At 41.7% G+C, this 24,979-nt stretch overlaps 1 protein-coding gene across 10 annotated transcripts in view; it reads right to left on the minus strand.

The window, feature by feature from the left end:
* Window positions 1–24,979, minus strand: part of KMT2C (lysine methyltransferase 2C) — a 191,358-nt gene that overhangs the window by 110,658 nt on the left and 55,721 nt on the right. For all 10 annotated transcript variants that reach the window (XM_030264238.4, XM_030264244.4, XM_030264247.4 and 7 more), the window contains 4 exons: window positions 20,891–21,029; window positions 7,378–7,584; window positions 2,799–2,938; window positions 1,103–1,212 (listed from right to left, as the gene is read on the minus strand). In XM_030264238.4, coding sequence (XP_030120098.4) covers window positions 1,103–1,212; window positions 2,799–2,938; window positions 7,378–7,584; window positions 20,891–21,029 — 596 coding nt within the window. The remainder of the gene's footprint in view (window positions 1–1,102; window positions 1,213–2,798; window positions 2,939–7,377; window positions 7,585–20,890; window positions 21,030–24,979) is intronic.

Below are 24,979 nucleotides of genomic sequence, written 5' to 3' on the forward strand. Positions count from 1 at the left end.
CTTTCAATTTTTACTGTCATTTTTTATACATACACACACATACATACAAATGTTTTAAGATTTTCAAGCTCATCTAGAACTTAACACTGTCAGATTCACTCATTTTGAATAATCTTATTTTGAAAGCAGAAACACAAATTAAATAATTATTAAAATAAAGCAGTTACTTAATATTAATAAAAGAAAGTGCAAAGAAAGCTGTATTCTATGGCTTCTATTGAAAGACTGATATAAAGCATCTTTTTAGTCCAAATGATGGATAACATCTACTGCTATCTTACGCCAAATTTTTTGTTTTATTATAATGCATGAAAAGCAAGAAGACTCAAATGAAAAAAAGGCTAAGCATAACCATGGGAAAACCACCAAAATTAGAAATATTTGTTGATAGCACGGCTGATTTAATATAAAAAATAATACAATTATTAAAAAACCCTCTTAGGCATTATTAAATACGACCAAAAATATAGCTACATGAGGCAAAACCAATGTGAAACACATCTCCAAGATTTCAAAATGGTACCAATATGACACCAGAACAAGTTCACACTTTTCAAACGTACTTACTTTTCCAAAGACATTACCACTTCAATTTAAAAAATTAAATATTTATCTGTGTATTTCTGTGAGTATTTAGAGTACCAACATAAGTTTCCGTGGCAAACACTGGCTTTTTTATGCTAACCTGCTTTTTGAAACTGGCATGGAGGTAACTGAGAATTTTTCTAACTATATTTGCATCATACAATTTCAGGATATAAACTGGTTCAATAAATATTACCTCTACCCACCAGAGTATTTGCTAATTGAACTCAGCTTTTCTTTTGCCTCCAATTTGTTTTGATCAGCCTGGTTCTTCCTACATTCTAGTTACCTCAAAACTAATTAATGATCTATTCCATGCAACTCCATAAAACTTTTTAATAAATTGCAACACAAGTTTTTAGCACCGGGAGCTGCCCAAGGAAACCTTATTATAAATGGGAACTCAGAGATCCATACGTGGGTATTTTTAGTCACACCTTTTATTGCATTTGTCTTTTTAGCAACCATACCCACCCAATTTTCTTACAGACTTGAGCATTCAAGTTTTTTTACTCACTTCTGTGCTCCCTGAGACAACAGCTTTGTCCACGTTCAGCAATAGCTGCTCTTCAGTCTGGCAGACTCCCACAGACCACTCCGCACAGCGGTGATGAGCCCAGCAGTGACCTGGTGTGCGCAGAGAGACAAAGGGCCAGGGTTGGACAGCTCTGCCAAGCACTTCCTCCAAGCATGGAACTCCCTTCTGGCAGTAAATATTTGCCAGAAATAACAGAAAAGTCTTCTCCCACTTTTTTTTCTTGTTGCAACATTGAAAACCCTTCTTATCGTACACTGAATATACTGCAGTTAGTATCAGACACTAAAAACACTGCAATTTTCTTTTATATACAACACACCTTTTTTATCTATTTCTAATTTTCAAGTGCCTGAACATGTAATCACAGCATTGGGTGCAAAGCATTCTCTGACTTTAATTCTATATTCAATGCTTGTGTAACACACACACAGAGTTCCATATGACTTTATATTTTACTGCTGACAACATTTCCCTAAGTTTGTACTTTAGTTTATGATGTCCAAGGACTGGATATCTATATGTTCATGCAGAATATGCTAGTATGATACTTTAAAAGTCTACACAAAGTGTTTAAAAGCTCAAAATATAACATGAACAGAAACTCATATATAAGACTGAGAAAATTGTGTCAATACAACAAACACAGTAGAGAGACACACACCTATCTAACAAAAAAAAATCAGAATTTGTAGAATTTAACAGGTAACTCTTACAGGAAGTTTCTAATTAAATTCTGGGAAAAACTATGCATATGCTATATACTTCCAAAGGAATTCTCTAGCTGCTTTATACAGGAATTAGAAATGATGGTTTACACTAGCTAGTGAACTTAGGTATCAGCCAATTTAACATTTCAAGATTAAAAAAGGTCCCAAAAATTTCTATATAGGTTTGGGAAGAGTAATCTACAAATAATAGCAACTTTAAAAATGTAGATTGATGAATCTACACCCACCCATCTACACCCATTACAGTAAAACTATTTAAACAGAACCATTTAATTTTTTTTTTAATTAGACCTTGAAATAAGTTTTAACACTTATGAAAGAATGACATTTTATATTAATACATAAATGTATTTCCATTTTTTGGAGCAAAACATGTGAATGTACTACTGGCATCAAATCATTTGGATACAGATACCATCTGAAAAAGTAATTTATCACTTAACTAATAAAAAAGTTTAATTGAAATGAAAAAGCAGATGATAAACCAGATATCTTTCTGACAGAAAACCTGCAGATTCTGGAAATGTGCACATGCATTATGCCTCTGCTGCTCTTCTAAACCATCTATTCCATTGTTTCCAATAACATTTGCAGCAGATCAGGTAACGTTATAGGACTAAGATTTTTGAGAATTATATTAAGCTGTGCCTCATTCCTTTTCCCTTTTCACCCCAAAACAGAATCATGGTACTGAAGGTATTGCTACCTGAACACCAGCTCAGCAGCAGATTACAAATAGGTCCCCACACAAAGCTGAGGATTCTCTTTTCTGGAGAGAAGACTACAAAAACAAAACCTGACACAGGCAAAAGCTACTGAAGCACCAACAGAGACTTGACAAACACCACAGCGTAAAAACCCAACAGCTGCAAAACTTCACTCATGTCACTGTGGCTACTGTACTGCTACTGGACAGGGAGAAAAAGAAGGAGAACAATGGATCTTACCTGTTGGCTCAAATAAGGCTTGAACATCAATGTCATCTGGTAAGCCAACTAAACTGAGTTCATCCCAGAATTTGACAACCTGATCGTCAGAAGCAGTTTGGGTGCTTACACTTGTACATGATGCTATACTCGATCGAGATCTGTATCAGGGAGCAGAAAAGCAAACTTAGAAGTGACCACATTCTTTGTTCAATTAGTCAGATACTCACAAATGATCCAAAACTCACGGCAAGCGAGTACAATTTTTTCCTAATATGATAAAATGTAAATCAACATGAACAAAAGTCTTCCTTATATTTTATCCCAGCACCTTCCCCAGTAACAGTTTCCAGTTAAAGCTGCTATTCAGTAAACAAGTCTGCTCCCTTCCAGTTCTTCAGGACACACACACTTCTTTAAGTTTGACTCTGTTTGGTATTAAAATTTGCCCAAACCTTGGAACTGAGAATGAGGTTAACAACATCCAGAGGTCAGGTGCCTACAGAAAATACTACAGCTACAGGGGGAAGGTAGAAAAAAGACCAGGACTTCAAAATCTGTTTGGAAATAAACATGTTTATACAATGCCATCGGATGTTAAAAAAAAAGGTGGGGGTGAGCTGGAAGAAAGAAGGGGGGGAAATTAAAAAATGCAGTGAATATAAAGACTACTATATTGTACTAATTTTATAACCTTATTAATTTGTTCCCCAAATTCTAATCTCAACAGAAAACAATTCACACAACTCAGATTACTGCATTTAAAAAAAACAGAAGCAACAATTCTACCTTTATTTCCTGCAGGCTAAAGAATATCTTGGACATCTAAGGGTGTGCATTTAGGCCTACTGATAAGAGACCTGATCACTGATGCCTCAACAATTGGTAGGAAAGGTGGTGCTGCATTTTCCACTAAAGTTCTTTGAACTTGACTCTCTGCTATTAATAACTCAATTGTATGCGTTTGTCAATAGATACAGTGACCACTGGAATTTTAATCTGTGATAACTCTGCTTTCCTGAAAACCATGCTTTACTTCAGCCATTACATTTATAAATACATTTTAAAACCCCTTAGTTTATGGGGAAAAGAGTAACATCTCTCTTGCATTACCCAAAGAAATCTTAAATGTTTTCTATTATTACATGGTATCTCCATCACCTATTAATTCTGACACTATCAACATTTAAAACCTCCTTAACAAAGCACTATGTTCTGTTTGACAAAACTGGTTCCTGAACACCATCCATGTCCACTGTAATTATGGAATGGTTTGGGTTGGAAAGGATCTCGTTCCAACCCTCCTGCAATGGGCAAGGGCATTTTCCACTACCCCAGAGGTTGCTCTAAGCCCTGTCCAACCTGCCCTTGGACACTTCCAGAGATGGAGCATCCACAGCTACTCTGGGCAGCCTGTGCCAGTGCTTTCCCAGTGGAGCCTCCTCTAACACCAATCTGCTACTCACAACACTGAAGCTTAAAGGATCTTTAAGAAAAACTAAATGCCAACTGACAAGGCATTTTCCTGTTTCAAAAAGCTTTCTCAAAACATCAAACCAATCCATTTACAGAACTTCTCAATTTACTCTGCAATCTCGCCCTTTCCACAGACTTCTCTGAAAATACTTCTTCATACACCTATAGAATCCAGCCTGAGGTGAGGGTGTTACCTTTATTAGCTTTAAGAAAAGCCACTTTTCTATATCAGCATTACACAATGTGCACTTTTCCACCACCAACATGATGACAAAAATGTACAACGTGAATTGAATCCAGCCTGAGGTGAGGGTGTTACCTTTATTAGCTTTAAGAAAAGCCACTTTTCTATATCAGCATTACACAATGTGCACTTTTCCACCACCAACATGATGACAAAAATGTACAACGTGCACCCAAGCAACCTCAGCGAGTGTGGAATACTCTGGGCAGCTTCTGCAGCAGCAGCACAGCCACGGACAGGTTTGACTTGGGGACTGTGGACAGGTTTGACTCAGGGACTCTGGACAGGTCTGACTCGGGGACTCTGGACAGGTCTGACTCGGGGACTCTGGACAGGTCTGACTTGGGGACTCTGGACAGGTCTGACTCGGGGACTCTGGAAAGGTCTGACTTGGGGACTCTGGACAGATTTGACTCGGGGACTCTGGGAAGGTCTGACTCGGGGACTCTGGACAGGTCTGACTCAGGGACTCTGGCACAGCCGGCAGCCGCCTCCCTCATTGTTCCCTCCCCGGCCGGGCCCGTGCCCAGAGCTGATCCCCCAATGCCCAGTTTGTGCCACACACCGCCCGTGGCTCTGCATCAACACCTGCCCTCAACCCCACATCCCTGCCCTACATCACAGCCTACATCATCCCCTTGCTCTCAACCCCGCATCACCACTGCCCCACATTGCCTGTGGTCCTAAATCACCATCCCACTCCCAACCCCACATCCTCACCCCACCCACAGCTCCACATCACCACCCTGCACCACTGTATGGCATCATCATCCTGGCATTACCGCCTTACCCTCTGCCCCACACTGCCCTCAACCCCACATCCCTGCCCCACATCATCCATACTGCCCTTGATCCTGCATGGCCCTCAGCCCCGCACGATGCCTGCTGCACCACCAGCATCGCCCTCAACCCGCACCACCCACTGCCCCTCACTGCCCTCAATCCCTCACCACCCACTGCCCCTCACTGCCCTCAATCTACACCACCCACTGCCCCTCACTGCCCTCAACCTACACTACCCACAGCCCCTCACTGCCCTCAACCTACACCACCCACAGCCCCTCACTGCCCTCAACCTACACCACCCACAGCCCCTCACTGCCCTCAATCCCGCACCACCCACTGCCCCTCACTGCCCTCAACCTACACCACCCACAGCCCCTCATTGCCCTCAATCCCTCACCACCCACTGCCCCTCACCACCCAGTGCCCCTCACTGCCCTCAACCTACACCACCCACTGCCCCTCACTGCCCTCAACCCGCACCACCCACTGCCCCTCACTGCCCTCAATCCCTCACCACCCACTGCCCCTCACTGCCCTCAACCTACACCACCCACAGCCCCTCACTGCCCTCAATCCCGCACCACCCACTGCCCCTCACTGCCCTCAACCTACACCACCCACAGCCCCTCATTGCCCTCAATCCCTCACCACCCACTGCCCCTCACCACCCAGTGCCCCTCACTGCCCTCAACCTACACCACCCACTGCCCCTCACTGCCCTCAACCCGCACCACCCACTGCCCCTCACTGCCCTCAATCCCTCACCACCCACTGCCCCTCACTGCCCTCAACCTACACCACCCACAGCCCCTCACTGCCCTCAACCTGCACCACCCACTGCCCCTCACTGCCCTCAACCCCTCACCATCCATAGCTCCTCACCACCCTCAACCTACACCACCCACAGCCCCTCACCGCCCTCAACCCCTCACCATCCATAGCTCCTCACCACCCTCAACCTACACCACCCACAGCCCCTCACTGCCCTCAACCCCTCACCATCCATAGCTCCTCACCACCCTCAACCTACACCACCCACAGCCCCTCACCGCCCTCAACCCCTCACCATCCATAGCTCCTCACCACCCTCAACCTACACCACCCACAGCCCCTCACTGCCCTCAGCCCCTCACCATCCATAGCTCCTCACCACCCTCAACACCCACAGCTGCTTACCACCCTCAACCCCCTCACTGCTCTCAACCCCTCACCACCCACGGCCCCTCAGTGCCCTCAAGCCCACACAGCCCATCCCATAGCCCTGCATTGCCACTGGCTCCCTTCATATTTCTCCAGGGTTGCAGCCCCCCTGTCACACAGACAAGACTGAGTGATCCCACATTCACCATCAACCCTGAATGAACCCAAATCAACACAAAGCCCCAGAGCCAGGCCTCCCACACCCACAAAGACGTGGCTCTGATCAGTTCCATCCCAGTGCACTCGCCAGACACACCATGCACTGAACAACCTCCACTGCAGGGCCAGGTATGCCCCTGCCATCTCTCACAACCACTGAGAAGCCAGGGAACCATGACCAAACCCCTCTGTCTGGGAGAGCTGCCAGCAAACCCCACTCCCACAGGGCAGGAACCACTGCTGTGTGCCCTGAAAAGCACTGGCACCAGGGCAAGAGCCAGTGCTGGATGGCAAGATGAGAGGCTCTAATGGGCAGAGGCTGCCCATTATTCCAGGCTACACAACACATGAAGTGTCAAAAGTCCATCCTCTTCCACCCTTCATGTGTACTTTTACTTCAGCATCACAAGTAGATCTCTGCTTTACAGTACCTATGTCTCTTATCTGTGTTCTTCCAGAGTAAAGATTCTCACTTGGGGAAGAAACAAACCCATTTTTAAAAAGCAGAAGAGACAGCCAATGCTTTACCCCCTCACGTGTTGGCTGCTCTGGGGTTTTGTTTTTAGTTAGTATTTTGTCCATGTTGATTTTCCTTATAAACATTTTTTAATATTAAAAACCCACATTTACACAAATACAAGTTAGTTGCCTATGGTAGTACAGTTCTAGTAAAGATCTTTCTGGAATTTCATGCAAAATTTAAATATCTACATATTTATTTTAGAACAGACTTACTTCTTCTGGCCTCTCTGTTTGCGCAGCACTGAGTTTTGCCTTGGAGTTCTCTCACAAGCTCCATCGGTGCTGTCGCTGGCTTCACTCTTACTTAAAGGCTGGTTTTTCCATGGGATCACATACCCAGGAGTGGGACCGAATTGTTTTAAATCTCCTTGTCCTAATGAGCTCCGTTCTCCACAGTAACAAAAGGCGCAGAGTTGTTCGCTGTAAAAAGGAAGATCATTACTTCTTTATTGGGGTGAAAACCAGCAGAGGATACCCCATCAAAGAGCAAATTTCATGGTAATTTAACCCTTTATAACAAGACAATAAAAGCTCTAATGTGCTGTCAGGTATCAGAATTCAGCATTCAGAAACACTATTTGCAGCTAATTAACAGTAACATTACAAGAACTTTTTTCTGTTCACAAAACCGCCTGATTAACGAAGCAAACAAAAAATGTCCATGTTATATTCAAACGATTAGAATTTCCAAAATTTTGTGTGTCTAGACAAATACTTGCTAAAAGGCATCCAAATGTTACAGAACACATGGAACACTGCAACACACACACCTTTCTGGAAGCACATACAGCTTATGTGTAAAACAATGTGTAAATACTATAGACTAAAAGGTTTACTAACATGGAGATAAATGGAGTAATGAGAAAACCACAGCAATGGCTACAGTCACAAATGCCAGAGAACACCACATGCACAAATGCAACCATCCTCATTTACTTCAATATTTAAAAACAAAATTATGCCTAAAAGTTTTACTGGAGGAATTTTATATTTACAGAACCGTGACCGCTGCAATACCCTGTACCATTTGCAATTATGTTTTAACATGCACAACATAGCGACAGGATTGAAATGACAGCTCTGACAGCACTCCTTGTGTCACATCATATGGAAGCTACTGAAAAATATTTCTATAATAAACATACCCACAAACTTAAAATGTGAACTTCTGCAACTAATGTAGTTTGCATTAAAGGAAGGCCATTTAACACTTTTTTTTTTTTTTATGCTTAAATGAGCAATTCTGTTTTCTCCATATTTATGCCCCAAAGACCCCAAAAAGATGCCTCAGGGAATCAGGCACTTGGATAGAGGCTTGGTTATGCCTGGATTCCATTTAAATAGATTTCAGTGCATCTCCAAGGTGGCACATTTGGATTTGGGACAGTCTGTGCTGTGTGAGTGAGAGGAGGGAAGTGAAGTGGGAGGAAGAGAAAACCTTAAGGCTAAACTGCTGTAAAATATTTACTAAATTCTGGGGGAAAAAATAAAGCCTCCTGTGCTTTTCAGCCTGGAGAGACAAGAACAGCAACGGAAGAAAGTGAAAGTGGAAAAAGAAAGTTCCAGATCAGAACAGAAACCTCCAAGAATCCAGCAAAGCCTCTGATATTTGGTTTATCATACTCTGGGATATCTCCTTTTGCTCCCACTATAGAGCAAATATAGGAATAAAGAAAAAGAAGAAAGAAATCTAAACTGGTCTACTACTACTGGTAATACCAAACAGTCAGATGCTAAGGAAGGCAGAAGCATTTCATGAGCCCAAAATGAAGCCCAGAATTAATCAAAAAGCTTTTATTTATGGTTGATAGGTAGGACTGCACTTTCATTAAGGCAGATGGACCACTGGGAGCATGTAGGTTGGTGGGCAGATAAATTAAGTCCCATTTATGGCCCTGAAATTACACCTTCCTATGGTACTGTTAGGAAACATTTGTCCTCATCTCGTGGCCTTGGCTGCACATCCTTCACTGATCTACCTCAACACACAACCAGCATGAGCCAGCACAACCCCCGGAGCTGATGGCAAATGTCTGACACGTTCCGGAAATCTTTAGAAAAAGATATCTGAAGACATAAAAATCCAAAGAAAATATGGATAAAGGTAGTGTGAGAGCAGTGAAAAATGAGAAGTTACACTGAACAGTACATATGTCTATGTTATAGCTAGTTTTTAGTGTGACAGAGCAACAATACACTATTATTTGTCTGTCAGTGACTGTAACCACTGGACTGCCAGTGAAACCTGATATGGCCTCATAGGCAGAGTTCCTAAGCAGGGAAAGCAAAGCTATTTATGCTGGTTGAGACTAGAGAGACTTGTAAGAAGACTTAAGAGATTTAAACAGGCAACGCCATAGTATATAAATTACACTAGTTACAAACACAAGATTATCCACAGTGGAATAAATAATTATTCATACATCCTGTTAGGACAGACTATCACTGCTCATTAAAAGACTTGAGGATAATTACAAACAAATAAACAAAACCCTTTAAAGTGGAGACATAGCAAATATGCAACGATGTTAAGATCTGTAAAAGAGAAATCTGAAACAGTAATTAAGAAAAAAAAAACCCTAACTTTTCAAGTGGTACTATTTGAAAAGGCATACAGGAGTAAAGCTGGTATTTCTGGAGCCTGTAAGGCAGCTCCAGCATCACAACTTCCAGCAGCAGCATAGCATTCTGCAGGCAGGGTGGAGTGAAACAACAGGAGCAGTGAGTTTCACAGCTACTCTGCAGCGTGCTGCGGACAGCTGTGAAGCTGTCAAGAATCAGATGGTTTGTGCTACTGCTCCTGCTTCAGCAGAGCTGGGGAACGCAGCTGAACCAGTGCTCGCCATGGGGAGGGGGCTGGGAGAGCCTCCACTGAAGGCTGTGAGCACGCAGAAGTTAAAGACAGGAGCAGCAGAACATACCCAGAGCACTGCCAGGACACTGTGAGGGAGAGATTATACAAAGGGGTAAAAAAGGTTTCACTTTCCAGGGGGGTAAGCAGAGGGGCTTCAAGTGTACCCACAGCCAGGTAGCCACAAGCACTCAGTGGCAGTGGGCTCCCTGCCTCTGCTGGGATGCTGGAGAGACCAAATTCAGGAAAGCCACGCTCCTCACCCCCTGACATGCCACAGCTGCTGGCCTGCCATGCCGTACAAAGTGGCCAGTTCCATCACGTTAGCCTTTTAGCTTTAAGTGCTCAGTAAATATTTTAAGTTATGTCTGTATGGGCAGAAGGTAGAGATTTTTTTCCTGTCATTTGAGGACTGCAGAAAGTACTTACAAATCTACTTTCCATATGCCAATATGCAATTAGAGGATCTAAATCTGTGATGCAAGAAGAGTTCTCATATTGAAGATAACGAAATAGAGATACTGGCAAATCTTAAGATCAAACCCTAGATCTGTTATCATGATTAACATATTTTAAGAACAGGATAATTCAAAATGGGATAAAAAGCAAGAGACAATGTGTCACAAATCTTTTTATAAACTACTAAAAAAAAAAAAAAAAGGCAGCTTAACAGTACTCGATTTAAGATATATCTTAGGTACTCCAACTCAAAATGTAAGTTCAGCGTTATCTGTTACTTCAACTTAAATTACATATTTTCCCATGACAAATGCTACTTTCTTATAAGGGTTTAATGATCCAGAGGTGGTTTATTACCAGGAAGTGCTCCTATACCTCACCTCATCCCAGAGAATTTCATGGATTTCAATGCACAGAAATTTTAATACATAACACTAAGGAAAAACTGTGTTCAGAATGAACCAGACATGCTGGGTTTTGGGGATGCAGTAAGAGGCAGAAAAGCTAGTATTGACTGGAACTAATGTCTCTTCCCATTGAGCCACGGGAGGAGATCTAGACTTGGATCCTTGGATTTGAAGAATGCCCTTTCTAACAAGATACACGTTGATCCCATCATTCTTTCACAGCCATTCTCTTGTACAGGTTCTATTTCATCGGGTCGGTGTCTCTTCTTCACAGAGAATTTACTCAACCCTTTGACAAGAATCTGAAGTGCTATAATCCTTCCCTGTCCACATCCTGACAAAGGATAACAAAATGCCCTGCAGCCACTTAATCCTGAAGGAAGGGAGACCAGTCACTATTTCCCCTACTTGACTGATGACAGTCATCAGAACTCATCCTAAAACACAGACTTTCCCATTGAAACAACTTCAACACATGCAGTATTGGGCAACTAATTGCACAATATTAAATCACAACCAGAGGAGGAGAAACATCTGGCTTGCTTGGAAATATTCAGTCAGAGAATTAAGGTATAACTGAGAGTCCCCCAAAATTATTTTTTAAGAGAATTAAGTCTTAGCATCACGATTACCAACACCTGTAGTTGTACTTTCAGGAGTAAGCAGAGGCCCCTCCTGGATCCTTCTGAGCTGGGAAATGGCACTGGGTAATCCTGTGTCAGCCAGTGATAACAAGCAGATGTGCAGACTGGCTCATGCAAACATGTTTTGTTTATGCTGTGGTTCCTATCTCACAGATGTGCACTTGTGTCCACGTGAGCACTGTGCAGCTTCTGGAAATCTTCAGATGTGTCCAGGGGAGGTTGTGTGGCTCACAACAGTATCTCAGTCTCACTCTCCTGCCTGTTTTTCATGCATGGGTAGAAAACTGCAGTGATATGAGGCACTGCCATGCCCCCACACCCCCACGTATACAGCTGGGGGAGTAAATCTTCCTTTCTCATTCTCACAGGAACAACTTCCTGCCATGTCTCCAGGGCCCCCACACAGCTGAGTGCCAAGGCAGACAGCGAGTGGCCCATGCTGAGCATGTCTGTCAGTGAGATCCTTGAAGTTACCCAACCCTTTCAGTACTCAATGGAGATGGTGGCAGGCTAAAGGAAATCCTGCAGCTGCCTGTTCTGCAGGGAGAAGTTAAAGGTGCCCTTCTTTCAGGAGAGCCTGCACAGTGGAATCCAAGCATCAAATGGAGATAAAGGGGAGGCTGTCAAAAGCAGGAGAAATTCAAACTCTTGGATTCAGCTCAAGGGATGCTCAACTTGTAACTTTTCTGAAATCCCTCCCAGCCTACTGTAGGAATGGTATTACCAAAGGAGTTTTGCTATACATTCACCTTTTCCAATTAAGCACACTAAAACCAGGTTTAAATAGGATTATATGTGAGAAAATGGCAATTCCAGTAAGATCCACTAGCTATAGCCATTGTCTCAACATTAAACACTAAGTTGCAGATGATCACTACTGCCATTTACCATGATAACAACTGCACTCAAGTTAAAAAGAAACACACCTCGGAAAGCATAAAGATTTCTTTAATTCATGGTTTGGGTTGAAAAAGAATGTAAAGAGGGTTATCATGTAACTGTTGCTACAAATTTGTTTTTAAAGGTCTGGAAACGCCTTCAGGATGTCTTTTTCAAACACTGTTACAGGAATTTACAATGTTTTTAACATGTATTTTTCACTATTAAAATTAAGTTCATCACACTGAAATGGAGAATTTGGGAGCAAAACAGAACTTCAGAGCATAATTTGTATTAATTACTGAAGCAGACTGATGAGAACTGGCCTTGAGAATTCTTCTTCCACCTAACCCTGTTAGTAGTTTTAACATATGCTAAAAGGCTAAATTAAATGCTACAGGGGACCTACTATTTATTTAGCTCTGCCAAGTTCTGCTAATGCACAAAATACCTTTGTTCTCATTTTATGTTGTGCTATTTAAAGAGTAAAGTGTTTTTCTCCTTAGTGAAGATCCACCATTGTATCATTTATGTAAATTCAAATCAATACCTGCAAGCTGCATATTAAGTGAAGAAAAAAAAAAACAAAAAACATTTCTGACTTGAAACAATACCAGGGATCTGCATCAGTGTGAGTTCAAATATATGTGAGATATTCACAGAGGTAAAGTTTCTCTAAAACTCAGATTCAGATGAAGCTTTTCAGCATCACCTAAATATTCTGCAAATATCTGGACCTCAATAATAATGAAGCTTGAAAGGAAACTAAAGAAGAAACCTCATTAGGCGAGGCGTAACAGCTTCATATTGATACAAGATTAACAACCCAATAAATCACCCTTCTGAATAAAGGATACTAGGGACATACAAGGATGGAAAGGGTAAATGGAGACAGCACAAAGAGAAAGAAGCAAAAAAGTCTCTGCTAAAAGCTGTATGTAGGCATTTGACATACAATCTCCTTCCAAAAGGTACCTAAATCACAGAACAACTTGAAATTGTGAAGTGGTTTGATACTATTATACTATTACAAAGATTTGGGGTTGAAGTAAGTATTTAACTTATGCAGCATAATTCTTTTTTAAAAATGGAGGCGGGACAGAGTTCATATGAACTTCAGGTGAAGAATTTTAGAAGTTTATACAAAGCAATTAAACTGCATTAGACAATAACTGCTTTCCAATTTCTTCAAACCAGCACAGTTGGAGTTCTACAGCCATGTAATCAACTTAATGATACTCTTCTCATTTGAAAGAAAGAAAACATTCCTCTCCAAACACAACCAAAACAACACCTCTTACTGACATTTTGAAATTTAGAAAATACACTCTTATTCACCATGAATTGTGTCAGCTTTAATTTAAACAAGTATTTAAAGCTCAGTAAGGGTTTAAACATACCCTAGATGTAAGAGGAGTTACCAGAATGCCAGTGCTGAAAGAAGTAAATTTAGAGGTCCAATACAAGGCCCCCTAGATAATTCCTTAAGGTCCATGTGAACTGACTTGTGCTCTCAAATAACAATCCCCTACAGAATGCAATTGATTGTACCTGAAAAGTGGCAATTAATGCAATTCTGAGAGTTATCTTCACCTCTGAAGGACAAAAGTCAAAGAATAAGAAGTCCTGTAGCTTCAACCTTCAGTATGCATCTGTGCCCAGAAAGTATTGTCTCTGTAAGCCAGATTCTCTATCTTAGCAATTAAAACATAATTACACAGGATGGTTTGAGTTGGAAGGACCTTCAACATCATCCAGTTCCAAGCCTCCTGCCAGGGCAGAGAAACCTTCCACTACAAAAGGCTGCTCACAGCCCTGTCCAGCCTGGCCTTGAACACTTGCAGGGCTGGGGCAGCCACAGTCCCACCCAACTCACACACAGGGGCCAACCTCTTTTGGAGGCTTCATACAAATACTAAGTAGGGTGTTACTATCTGAAAATTAACTGAGATTTACCATTTAGCAAACTGGCTTTAAACAACAGTTTTTCAAGAGAGCTTCATCTAAGCAGGATAAGCAGAGGTGCAAGGATATTAAAGAAGAGGCAGACATGGTGCTATCCATGCCCCCCAGCACGTTCAGTTCAGGGCCTCCCTGTGTCAACTGTGATTCCTGTACACTCACTCTCAGTTTCCCTTTCGTGAATTTGCCCAGTCTGCTCTTGACCACACCTAAAGTTTCAGCAAACCACATCCTTTGGCAAGGATGTCACTCTAGACAACTCTTTACTGTACAAAGAATCACCTCTTTTTATTTTGCATCTAACCCTTAAAAGTTTCACTCGATGACCCTCAGCTTCTTGCATTAGAAACTAAACAGTCAGGATCCAGCCACCTTCCCCACTCCATCTATGCTTCTGAAGCTTCTTATCTTCCTTCTCCAACATCTTTCAGAGACTGAAGGGTCCTGAATTGTTAAACTGGAATCTACTCCAGATCTCTGATCAACCCTTCTGTTCTGTAAAACATTTAAGAGTTTCACAGCATTAATTTCTCAAGTTAAATTTTCTGTAACCCTATAAAAATTAGTCCAAAATTGTTTCTCTAAAGAGCCCATGTGTTTCAGAAGAGCTTTAGCACATTTAAGCTATGAGCACAAAGATTCTCTCCTCACCAAGCACACTCCAATCTCTCAGTCCCTACGTGAAAGCAGATTCCATATGCACCATCCATTCCCTGTGAATGAACATCCTTCTGGCAAAGGTCAAAGACATTCAGAGGGATCATGTCTGCAACTGCAGCTCTGGGGTGCTGTGAGTCCAGATTTTACCATTTAAACTGCTTGTACTTTCCATCAGCTTCAGTATGAAGCAAGGAAGGAATGCAGGGCATAACACAGAGTTTGCTGTGTGAGGGAAATGGAAGGTGCTGGGGAAATAAAGACTACTGACTATGGGAAACAACACAAATCAGACAGACAGCTGAAGGAAGCAAGAACAGTCACAGCTGACAAGGAAATTAACAAGAAAATGGAAAAGAAATATGTGTAACAAACAGCTATCTAGAAGCCACTGGAAATGGATGGAAGGAAACTGTGCATCAGGCAGAGACAAAGAGTAAACCTCAACTAAGTGAGCCTTGAAACAATGATTAAAACTGATGAGCAGCTTAGAATTAGCAAAGAGAATAGAAGTAGGAGCATTCAACAACAAAAGAAAAAAAACATCAAGATGCTGGCAAAGAAAGCTGGAGGGAAAAAAAAAATGGAAGAGGTGATATTTGGAAGAAATGAGAGAAAAGGCTGTATTCACTCAACACTGACACAGAAGATCCAAGACTATTTCCACTGTCTGTGAATACCCTGTATCTGTGCAATCCCTGACAAAGCAGGCATCCCATGCTGCAGTGAGTACTGCCCTCAGCCCTTCAGCATGGCCAGAGACTGCCAGCCTGGGGTGCTTCTGTCTGTCTGTCTGTCTGTCTGCCATCTCCCAGACAGAAAACTTGTCCAGGCATCAGACCTGACCTGCCAGTGCTCAGCTTGCTGCTCACCACTGCAGGACTTGTAAGCAGCAGGGAAGACCCAGGTGGAGACACGCAGCCTTAGGATGGGGATGAGACAGAAAAACTGCCTTAGAACATCTGTGAGAGGCTGAGAGTGGGACTCAAGAAACCTGGAGCACCTGTGAGCACCTGCTTACACTGGGCAGAAGACATTTCATGGTTTCTGTGGTTGGATCTTCCTACAGAACAGATCAGAACATGGAGCAAAGGTCTGTGCAACTTAAAGGCCCAGCCATGAATGTCATTTATTATGGTGTCAAATCCCATGAGGCACAAGTCCTGCATGAGAGCATTAAACACATTATGGCCACAATGGCAATTGTTCAGCCTAAGCAAAAGGCAGGATTTTGGCTGCCTGTGAAACCCTTCTTTGGCCCCATTTGTGTGGCACGCCTTCTGTGCTCTGAGAAAGACACAGACCATCTGGAGAAAACTCAAACCAGCAAGAAGGATCTGAGCTCAAGAAAACATCATCTACAAAGAAAGTAGGAACAAATTTGGGATTTCTGTTACAAGGTAAAGCATGAGGGGAAATAAATGAGAGACTTTTGCACAAAGCTGTCCTCCATTATCCTTGGCAGATGGTACGAGCAGTAATGGAATAAACCCAGGATGAGGAGAATGTGTGTTAGATGTGAGCAAAGTGGTTCCAACAGTAAAAACAAAGAAGAGACTGGAAGGGACTGTTTAAGGAAGATATGGAGCTTTTATTACTGGAAGATTTAAGAGCAGTTTATGTAAGCTTGTGTCAGGAATGACAGCAATAGATAACTGCCTTGGAAAAGGAGGTGAACTAGATGAGTTCCAAAGGTCCCTTCCTGCCCTATAAATCAAAGGAAAAGTTGCTGTAACAATGATTTGTCACAGAATTCTTTTTGAGACAATTTCCCTAATAATGCATGAACAAACAGGATGGAAAACCAGTAAATATTTAAGTTTTTTTCTCATTTTTCAGTGTGTGGTCTTAGTCTTTAGTTGTGCCCTGCTAGCCGAATCAGTAATTTCCCTCTGGGTTAGACTGGTCATTATTATAATGCTGAAGTAGTACTTTGGTTTGGAAGACAAAGGAATGCCTATGTCCTCTTTCCAGATGTAAATCACTGGATTCAGAGGAAGATCCCATAAATGCTTATATGGGATCTAGAGCTCGAAATATAAAGGCAAAACTCTGCAGTGACTTCAAATGCCCTGTGTCATGCATAAGGTCCATTCTCTGCAGAAACTATCCCTGGAGAAAACATTCTCACAAAACTACATTCTGTATCACAGTACATGTTCATAAAAAGAAATAATCCGTTTCAAAATTAATCTTAATACTGGTATCTCCTCAGAACATGTGCTTGACTTTACAACTTCAACAAATTTTTAAACACATTTTAATCTTAAATCTTTTATATAACTTCCTCCCGCCTAGACATCTAGCTTTTCCTTCCATCACTGCTGTATTATTCTATCCAGACTGTCTACTCTCTGCCACTCCACAATTTCTTTTTACACTGAGTGTTGCTGTGTTACAAATTTTGTAATGTGCTTTAAGATTATTAAAAAAAAAAAAAGGAACAAAGATAAAGAAGTCACTGCTACTTTTTCACTATTTTCTTTGTTCATGCAATCTACAGATGTTCACCAACCACTTCTTTTTGATGGAATAAAGCATCCAAGCCCTCCATCTCCACACTCCAGATTTCATCTCAGCAGCAACAAAATAACAGGGAATGGCGCAATTGGTCTGGAATGAAAATTACGTACTTTGTCCAATTACAACTGAAGCAAGAAAGCAGGAAGGTGTTTTGCCAGTACTTTGGGGCTTTTTTTTTTGTAGTTTTAGCAACGATCTCACAAGAGCAGATATTTAAGCAGGCCAAAGCACCAAAATCAAAAAGAGCTGTGTGAAAACCTCAGCTTCTACTTTTTAAGAATGTTCCGTCTTCACGATTATGGCAAAAGGACCGAAAACATGCAATTAATTAATGCGATTCGCAGTCCCCGAGAGCAGACAGAAAGTAAAATGAATCAAAAGGTGTTTTGTTCTTCTATGAAATTGTGTTTCTGGGCCATTCTCGTTAGCTTTTAATGCCTGGGGTTGCCAATGTGGGAAACAGAGGAGGAAGGTGGAAGTGGGCTCTGCTCTGAGTCGCAGCCGGCTCCTGGCTCCCTGCCTTCCCCAAGGGCTGCACTTCCCCTGCTCTCTGCAGGCAGCACAAACCAAGGCAGCAGATTCCTTTCGAAGAAGCTGGATTCCACTCAGCCATAAGTCCTGGGCTGACAGAAGCTTCTCACAAGGCTTATAAAAAGAAAAAAAAGGGAACAACCAAAGGAAAAGGCTCCAAAACTCATGACGCTCGTGATATATAGGAGCTGGCAGTTTCACTCCTGCCACTGCCAGGCTTGGGAGTTTATCTCTGCTTGATGTTATTGCCCCTCCCCACATGTGGTCAATAATTCACTCACTCCTTTCAAGCACACGCCTCACCCTTTTCAGCCTCCCTACCCCAGTGTGGCTCAGACTCTCTTTATTTTAATGGGGTTTTAACATATTGCTTTCTGAGCACTAATCCTGAATCTGTTATTTAATTCCCTGCCCCAATCCCACTCGCTGACAGTAGCTCTCTTGGTTTCCCATATTCCACCTCAGGAAGGTTCCAAAATTTACCAGCTCTCTCGCCTTTCTCTTGGATGTTTTTATTTAGCTGCAGTCTCAGGGAGGATCCAGAAACACCACACAAGCCAAGTTCTGGCTAATCTCTCAGCTACTGAAATCCCCATCCTAGTTTTGACATGTCCTACTATGCTAAAACCACTGTTTTTCAGCAGCAAATTATTTAATTTTTTCATGGAAAAGATTTTATTTTACACCCTGTGTCCTGTGCTTCTCTAATTCCATTATCTTCACTACCAGAGACAGAAACACAGAATTTTCTCATACTCAACTCTGAAAAAGCAATGCAAAAGTAGCTCCACCTACACCTGTATCTACTTCTTGTGGAGGCTTGGATTCTTTTCTGTCTTCCAGGCAACTTCTGCTCTGTTATGATATACTCTCAAAATGCTCCCATGTCTCACATACATAAAGCTATTTTTAAATAACCCAACTCTTCCATTTTATTAGAAAGTGGAAGTTACTTATGGTAGAAAACAGAAAAGCTTACCAAGAAAGAGATGAAGCTGATGAGTACGAATTATTTGGAAATCAGCTTTAAATTAACTTCCCCAAGTAACAGCTTTAAGGCACTGTGGAGTCACACTTTATCCTAAATCTTGGTACATTTCCTCCAATCATTACACAAGCATTAGCAGAGTCTGTTATTTCACACATTGTATTTTCTCCTAAGAAAACAGAGTCAAGCCCCCAGAATTCAGCCCTCCAGCCCCTGCATGATACAATGTCAGTGGCAGCACTACACAGACCACAACAAAAATGATTGATCAAACATCACGTATCAGAACAGGCTTTTTTCAATAATCACTTCCACAGAAACCCTGACATCTGGGTATTTTCCATTGTTATAAGGACATCAATGACTTCTGCAACTAACCCCCGTTCTGCATCTAAGTTTGAAATCAAAATTACTGGGGTCAGAGAAACCCTCTGATTCCCAAATAACAGTTTCATATCTTCTCAATATATTTCTTTCCAAAATGTCAGAGACAGAGTCTGATCACTATTATTTTAATTAAAAATTAATAGTACTCAGCTTTTTAATGCTTTGATCAGCCAAAGCAATGAGCACATAATAGCCATTCCATCCTGACTGATCAAAGTCAACACTTTCAGTTGGAAGGAAGAATAAGTTGAGGGCAAATAAGGGCTGGCTTAGAACCAGGGCAAAGTTTTTTCAGGAGACTGTTGTCCAGCTTTTAAGAAACAAGTCTGTGGCTATGGAAAGTGCTGTAATCAAATATTCATGATAACAGCAAAAAAGTAACCTTGAGAAGAACAGAGAGTGGATGAAACAACACTAAAATTTTTGCAAATTATCCAAAACAGGGTCAAATGATGAAGCAAAACAGCTGCTCAGTTCAAGTTGCTCCACATATTTAGTGCAATTTAATCTCAGCCTTGGAAAATTCCATCAAGAACAGAAATTTTTAAGTATTTCACTCAGGTATATGCACAAGAACTATTTAACTGAATTTTCTGTATGAAGGACAGTAGCTCTTGGAATATAAAAAATTTGTGAGCATGTAAAACATGAAAATTATATATGCATCAAGTAGATTAAGTAATTTCTTGTGCATGTAAAATATGCTCTGTGTTGGATTAGGAGGAAGAAAAATGATGACAACAGTTCTCTCCAAGTCTGTCAAAATGTAATTACACCTGTAACTGCCTGGTAGCTGGTAAGAGCACCTTCTGCAGAAGGAGAGACCTGCAACTGGGTTAGACGCTGTTATCAGAGCTTCACAAGAGAAGCTCTGCTAGAATTATGTGACACTATTTCAACAGTGATCACAGTCAGCATGCTCTGGTTTCCCTCATGTAACATAATTAATACTTTTGCTAATTTTAGGTTAATTTGTATTAATAAAAAGTTTAAAAAAATCAAATGCTATTTTCTCTGTTATAAATTCCAAAACAAGGAAGAACACAGTAGATATGACAAGAGATTTGGTTTACTTTGTTCCTGGAAAATATACTCATACAAGCTGCAACATCAAAAAATAACTTTATATAAATTTGCTAATACACCATTTACCACACAGCAGGAAAGCTTCAGTAATCACATTTTATCTCCTATCACTTATGCCTCCTTTCATTTTACCCAGCTAATAACTCAAGGGTTTTCCAGAGCACTGTGAGGACAGTGCTCATGGAATGTGCTTCTCACCTTGATCTCCCCGTACGCCAATTAAGGCACCAGCCCCAAACTTCAAAGCAGCGACAGCGAGTCCCAGCCCTGTGCCCCGAGCACCCCAGAGCCCCAGCCCTGCCCCTGACTCAGCACCTGCCTCCTCCTCCTCCTCCTCCTCCTCCTGGCTCACCTGGTTTTGGCTTCCACACCCACGGAGGCGGTGGAGCTCGCGGACTCCTCGGACACGGAGTGCTGAAGGACTGGTGTTAGCTGCTTGGTGCTCTCCACTTCCGTCTGGGCATCCTCTTCTGCAGACTGCTCTTTGACTTCTGGGTGAAAAAATAAAAAAAACCCAAAAATATTTAATATCATATCTGCATCTGGAAGCTTTTCCTTGTGCAGAAAACAAACATTTTATTTATAGACAAGTTAACCCATGTAAATATCTTCTGCCACATAACAAAATTAGAAGAATAGGAAATTACCATCATCTAGCTAAAACATGAAATTGGATGCTTACAACATTATTTCCATAATACGAAGTACCACTGTGAGCTAAAGCTGTTCAACAGCAACAAGGAATGGGGCAAGAGGAGAGCTGTTCAGGGACAAACTTCACACAAGGCTGGAGTTTTAGGAATTTCCATTCTCCCCACATCTCTCATACACCTGCTGTGTCAGCCCTGAACAAACATCACAGTGAGCACGATACTCTGGGGTATATTAAACCTTTTTTCCTCCCCTATTGTGTTTAACTTTGTTCAATTCCCTGCAAATTCATTCCTGATTACACTAACTATGCTGGCACAGGGTTGAAGAGGTGAAGGAATGAAGGATGTGGCTTATGCCAGTTTGAACTTCATCCTGAACTGAAGGAACATTACCAATTTTTTAGCATGCTTTTACCTTAGTAAAGGTAAAAGCATGCATTACCTTAGTTGCAAGACAGAAAAATATATACATCTGCAGCTGACCGTGCTAGATTTGACTAGGAAGCTTGGTTTTGCTCTGAAACATGAAACATGAAGTTGCCACTGTCTGCGCAACTTTACATCCTCTTCCCAATCATTTCCCCCTTTGCTTGGAGTGAGTCAGAAGGACATGGCAAAGTACTGCTCCAAGTGCACCAGAATGCACAGGAACAAGGTTCAAGGCTGCACAGTAAGAGAATTTGATGTTTCTGCACTCCTCTGTACTTTGATTTTGAAACCTAAGCAACATAACAATCACAGGACTTTGTGACGTGCTTTGACATATCCAGCCTAAGATACATGTGCCTCATCCTGCCTGTGTCCATGGCTTCTAGATCTGTCTCACAGCAGTGCCAGAGGAAGATCCCCTTCAAAATTCCCAGTGCACATGGGTTCGAGCTCAGAGGCCAGTACATACAGCTCTTGCAAAGAAGTCCAGTTAGAGTAAAGCAGCAGATTATTTAGAAAACTTCAGCAGAAGATACATTCACATTTTTTAAAAAAATTAACATACATGTCAAAATATAATTAAATATTGCAAAGGATAAATGACAAGTGGAGAAATGAAAGGATAGAAGGATCTGCCACATGGGTGGGCACGCATAAAAACCTGCTACAAGCTTTAATCTTATAAATAAAAGCAAGAAAAGAGAGGAAAATTCTCAGAACATGTAACTGTGCAGCTTGGTCTGAAATACTGAAATCATATGCCTGCTACAGCACATGGAAAATGGGAAATCTGTCTTGTTTCATGCACAGAGATTTGAAATAGGACTTTTCTTTAACCTAAAGTGAACTCATTTAGGAAGACAATGTGTAACATTTAAAACTCTCAGTGAACACCTCAAACCATATTGAAGAGAAACACAACATTAAGGGGGAAAAATAATTCCTGGTTATGACTGGATTTTCCAAGTATTTATCTGAGCTGGTGTCAATTGAAACTGCATCTCCTATTTTAGTTAAACTACTCAGTAACATATATCTGAAATGTTTCTTGGACACCTGAAACATCCAAAAGTGACTACCTGTCCAAAATCCAAATGGCTTGTGTTAAATCCCTTTCACCAACCTATTCTGAAAAAACATGCCAAATCATGATTTGACACTAAATAAATATCCTCTTGGGAATACATCCCTTGTCATAGTAAATGTCTCTGTACGGAAAACAAAACAAAATAAACCCAAACCCCACGCCCTCAGTTTTTGGCACATCTGAACAAACATCCCTGGATGTTTCCTGGCTGAAGATTCCCAAAGCAGGCAGTGTCCAGCGGAGCCATTCAGAGCGGTCTGCGGTGCGTTTCCAAGAATGTTGGATCCAAAGGACAATCCTGTGCCAGTAACCCCCAAATTTCTAAATGCAACCTCAATGAAGAGAGCAAAACATAAACACCTAGAAGACAGGCAGACGCCAAAGCACTCAGAACAAAACCCACAACACAGCCTGGGACAGCCACGCCTGAAATGCTCCAGGAAGACCACCGGAAACCCTGGCCCTACTCTGATCCATCTTGGCGACTTTCTTTAACCTAGTTAAACTGTGCAAAAGGAACTCTGGCTTGATTGTGTGCCTGCTGAAACTTTCAATCAAGTAAAGGAAAGAAGCCATTTACTCTCTGCCAGCTTTCAGCTCATTACCATTACTGGGCACCCAGCACACTGGGAAGGAGAAGTTCAGGGGCGCTCTCACTCACTCTCAGGAACTCTGGACTGTGTGAGAAGACACAGATTGTTTCACTACACATGACAACTATATGAGCTTACATCCTTATGGTGCATTTCCCCTGCTGTTTGCTTCTCCAGAGAAGGAGGGACCCAAATTATACTAAATGAGACAAACAACATCTCAGTTGCTGTCTCTGCAATAAAGCAAACTGTGCCTCAATATGCTGTTGGAAGACTGAAAACACGGTGCTCACTAAATAGCATGAAAGTTGTGTGTGCTACTAGTCAAAAAAAAAACTTTGTGGAAGTTTTCCTGCAGAATATGAAGGAAGAATAGGAGCACTGCATTTCATGAGTCAAATTCCTAGAAGATGGATCCCAGCACTGGCCTGGCAAGGGGACATCTCAGATACACCTCAGGGATGTTCTGGGAAGTACCTGGCACAGTAGGTTTAATGAACATCATTAGATTTGGTTATGGCATTCTACTTTGAAGCTACTGGGAATGAAGGATCCATGGATGATTCCATGATGAGGATTCCATGAATGGGAAGCTCATTTGCTGATTCACATGTAATGCTTTATTTTGCATCCTCTTTTCATGATTGTTTCTGGCACAATGAAGGTTTTGCCTATGTACAGTGAGTTAGTGAGGAGAATGGGATTTTAAAAATCTAATTGTAAAATTCCCCAGTGTCTCTAGTTCTTTTTTAATGTCATTATCCTTTACTGAAACTTTAGGAAAATACTGGGAAACACTGCACTTTTATTATTAAAAGAAATCCCCCAAAAGTACAAGGACTAAAGCTCCTGTCCACACGGGCCATGAAAAAGCTTGGGACTTCCACACACTTTACAACTTGGGTAAACCACAGAATCACATCTGGTTGAGGCTGGAAGGCAGCCCAGAGCCACCCTGTCCAAACCCCAGCTCAAGCAGGGCCACCAGAGCCAGCTTCTCAGATGGATTTTGAGCATTTCCAAGCATGGAGATATGAAACACAAGGGAAAGAAAATCAAATTGCCTAACACTGACAGGGAACAGATATGCAGGGAAGTCACTGGGACTGGTAAGATTTACAAGTGTATTAAGTTTCTTTTTTAATTAACACTTCCATCACATTTGTTTCAGTAATACGTATACAGTGGTGAAAAGACTGTCCTTAGCTTTTGCACCACTCAAGTTGTAATTTGGATTTTTTGAAGGAGGAGAAAAACACTTCACAGAGGTTCAAAGATTTCTTATTATTTTTATTCCCCTTTATAGAGCAGAATGCACAGACCACTCAAAAAAAATAACAAACAGCACATAGCACCTCCAGCTGATTATACTGACTACCCACCTTCCTAACAGTAGCTGGTCTCCTTATTTACATGTCTTATGTAGAGATTTACAACATTTTGAGTAATAATTGTGTTGCTAATTTCCTGTTTCCCTGCTCCATCTTCCAAGAGCTCTTGGAAACCTCTCCCTAAGTGAGACACAGGTGGGACATGCAGGCTCAGGAGGGAAGCCCTTGATTTTGTAAGCCCCCCCATGGAAGGGCTTGTAGAATCTGGGGATGGGTGGGATTTTATTACACAATCACAGCTTTCTTTGGGGATGTGATGAAGCAACATCAACTTTAGATCTAAAATGT

This window comes from Taeniopygia guttata, chromosome 2 (assembly GCF_048771995.1).
Source record: "Taeniopygia guttata chromosome 2, bTaeGut7.mat, whole genome shotgun sequence".
NCBI lineage: Eukaryota > Metazoa > Chordata > Aves > Passeriformes > Estrildidae > Taeniopygia > Taeniopygia guttata.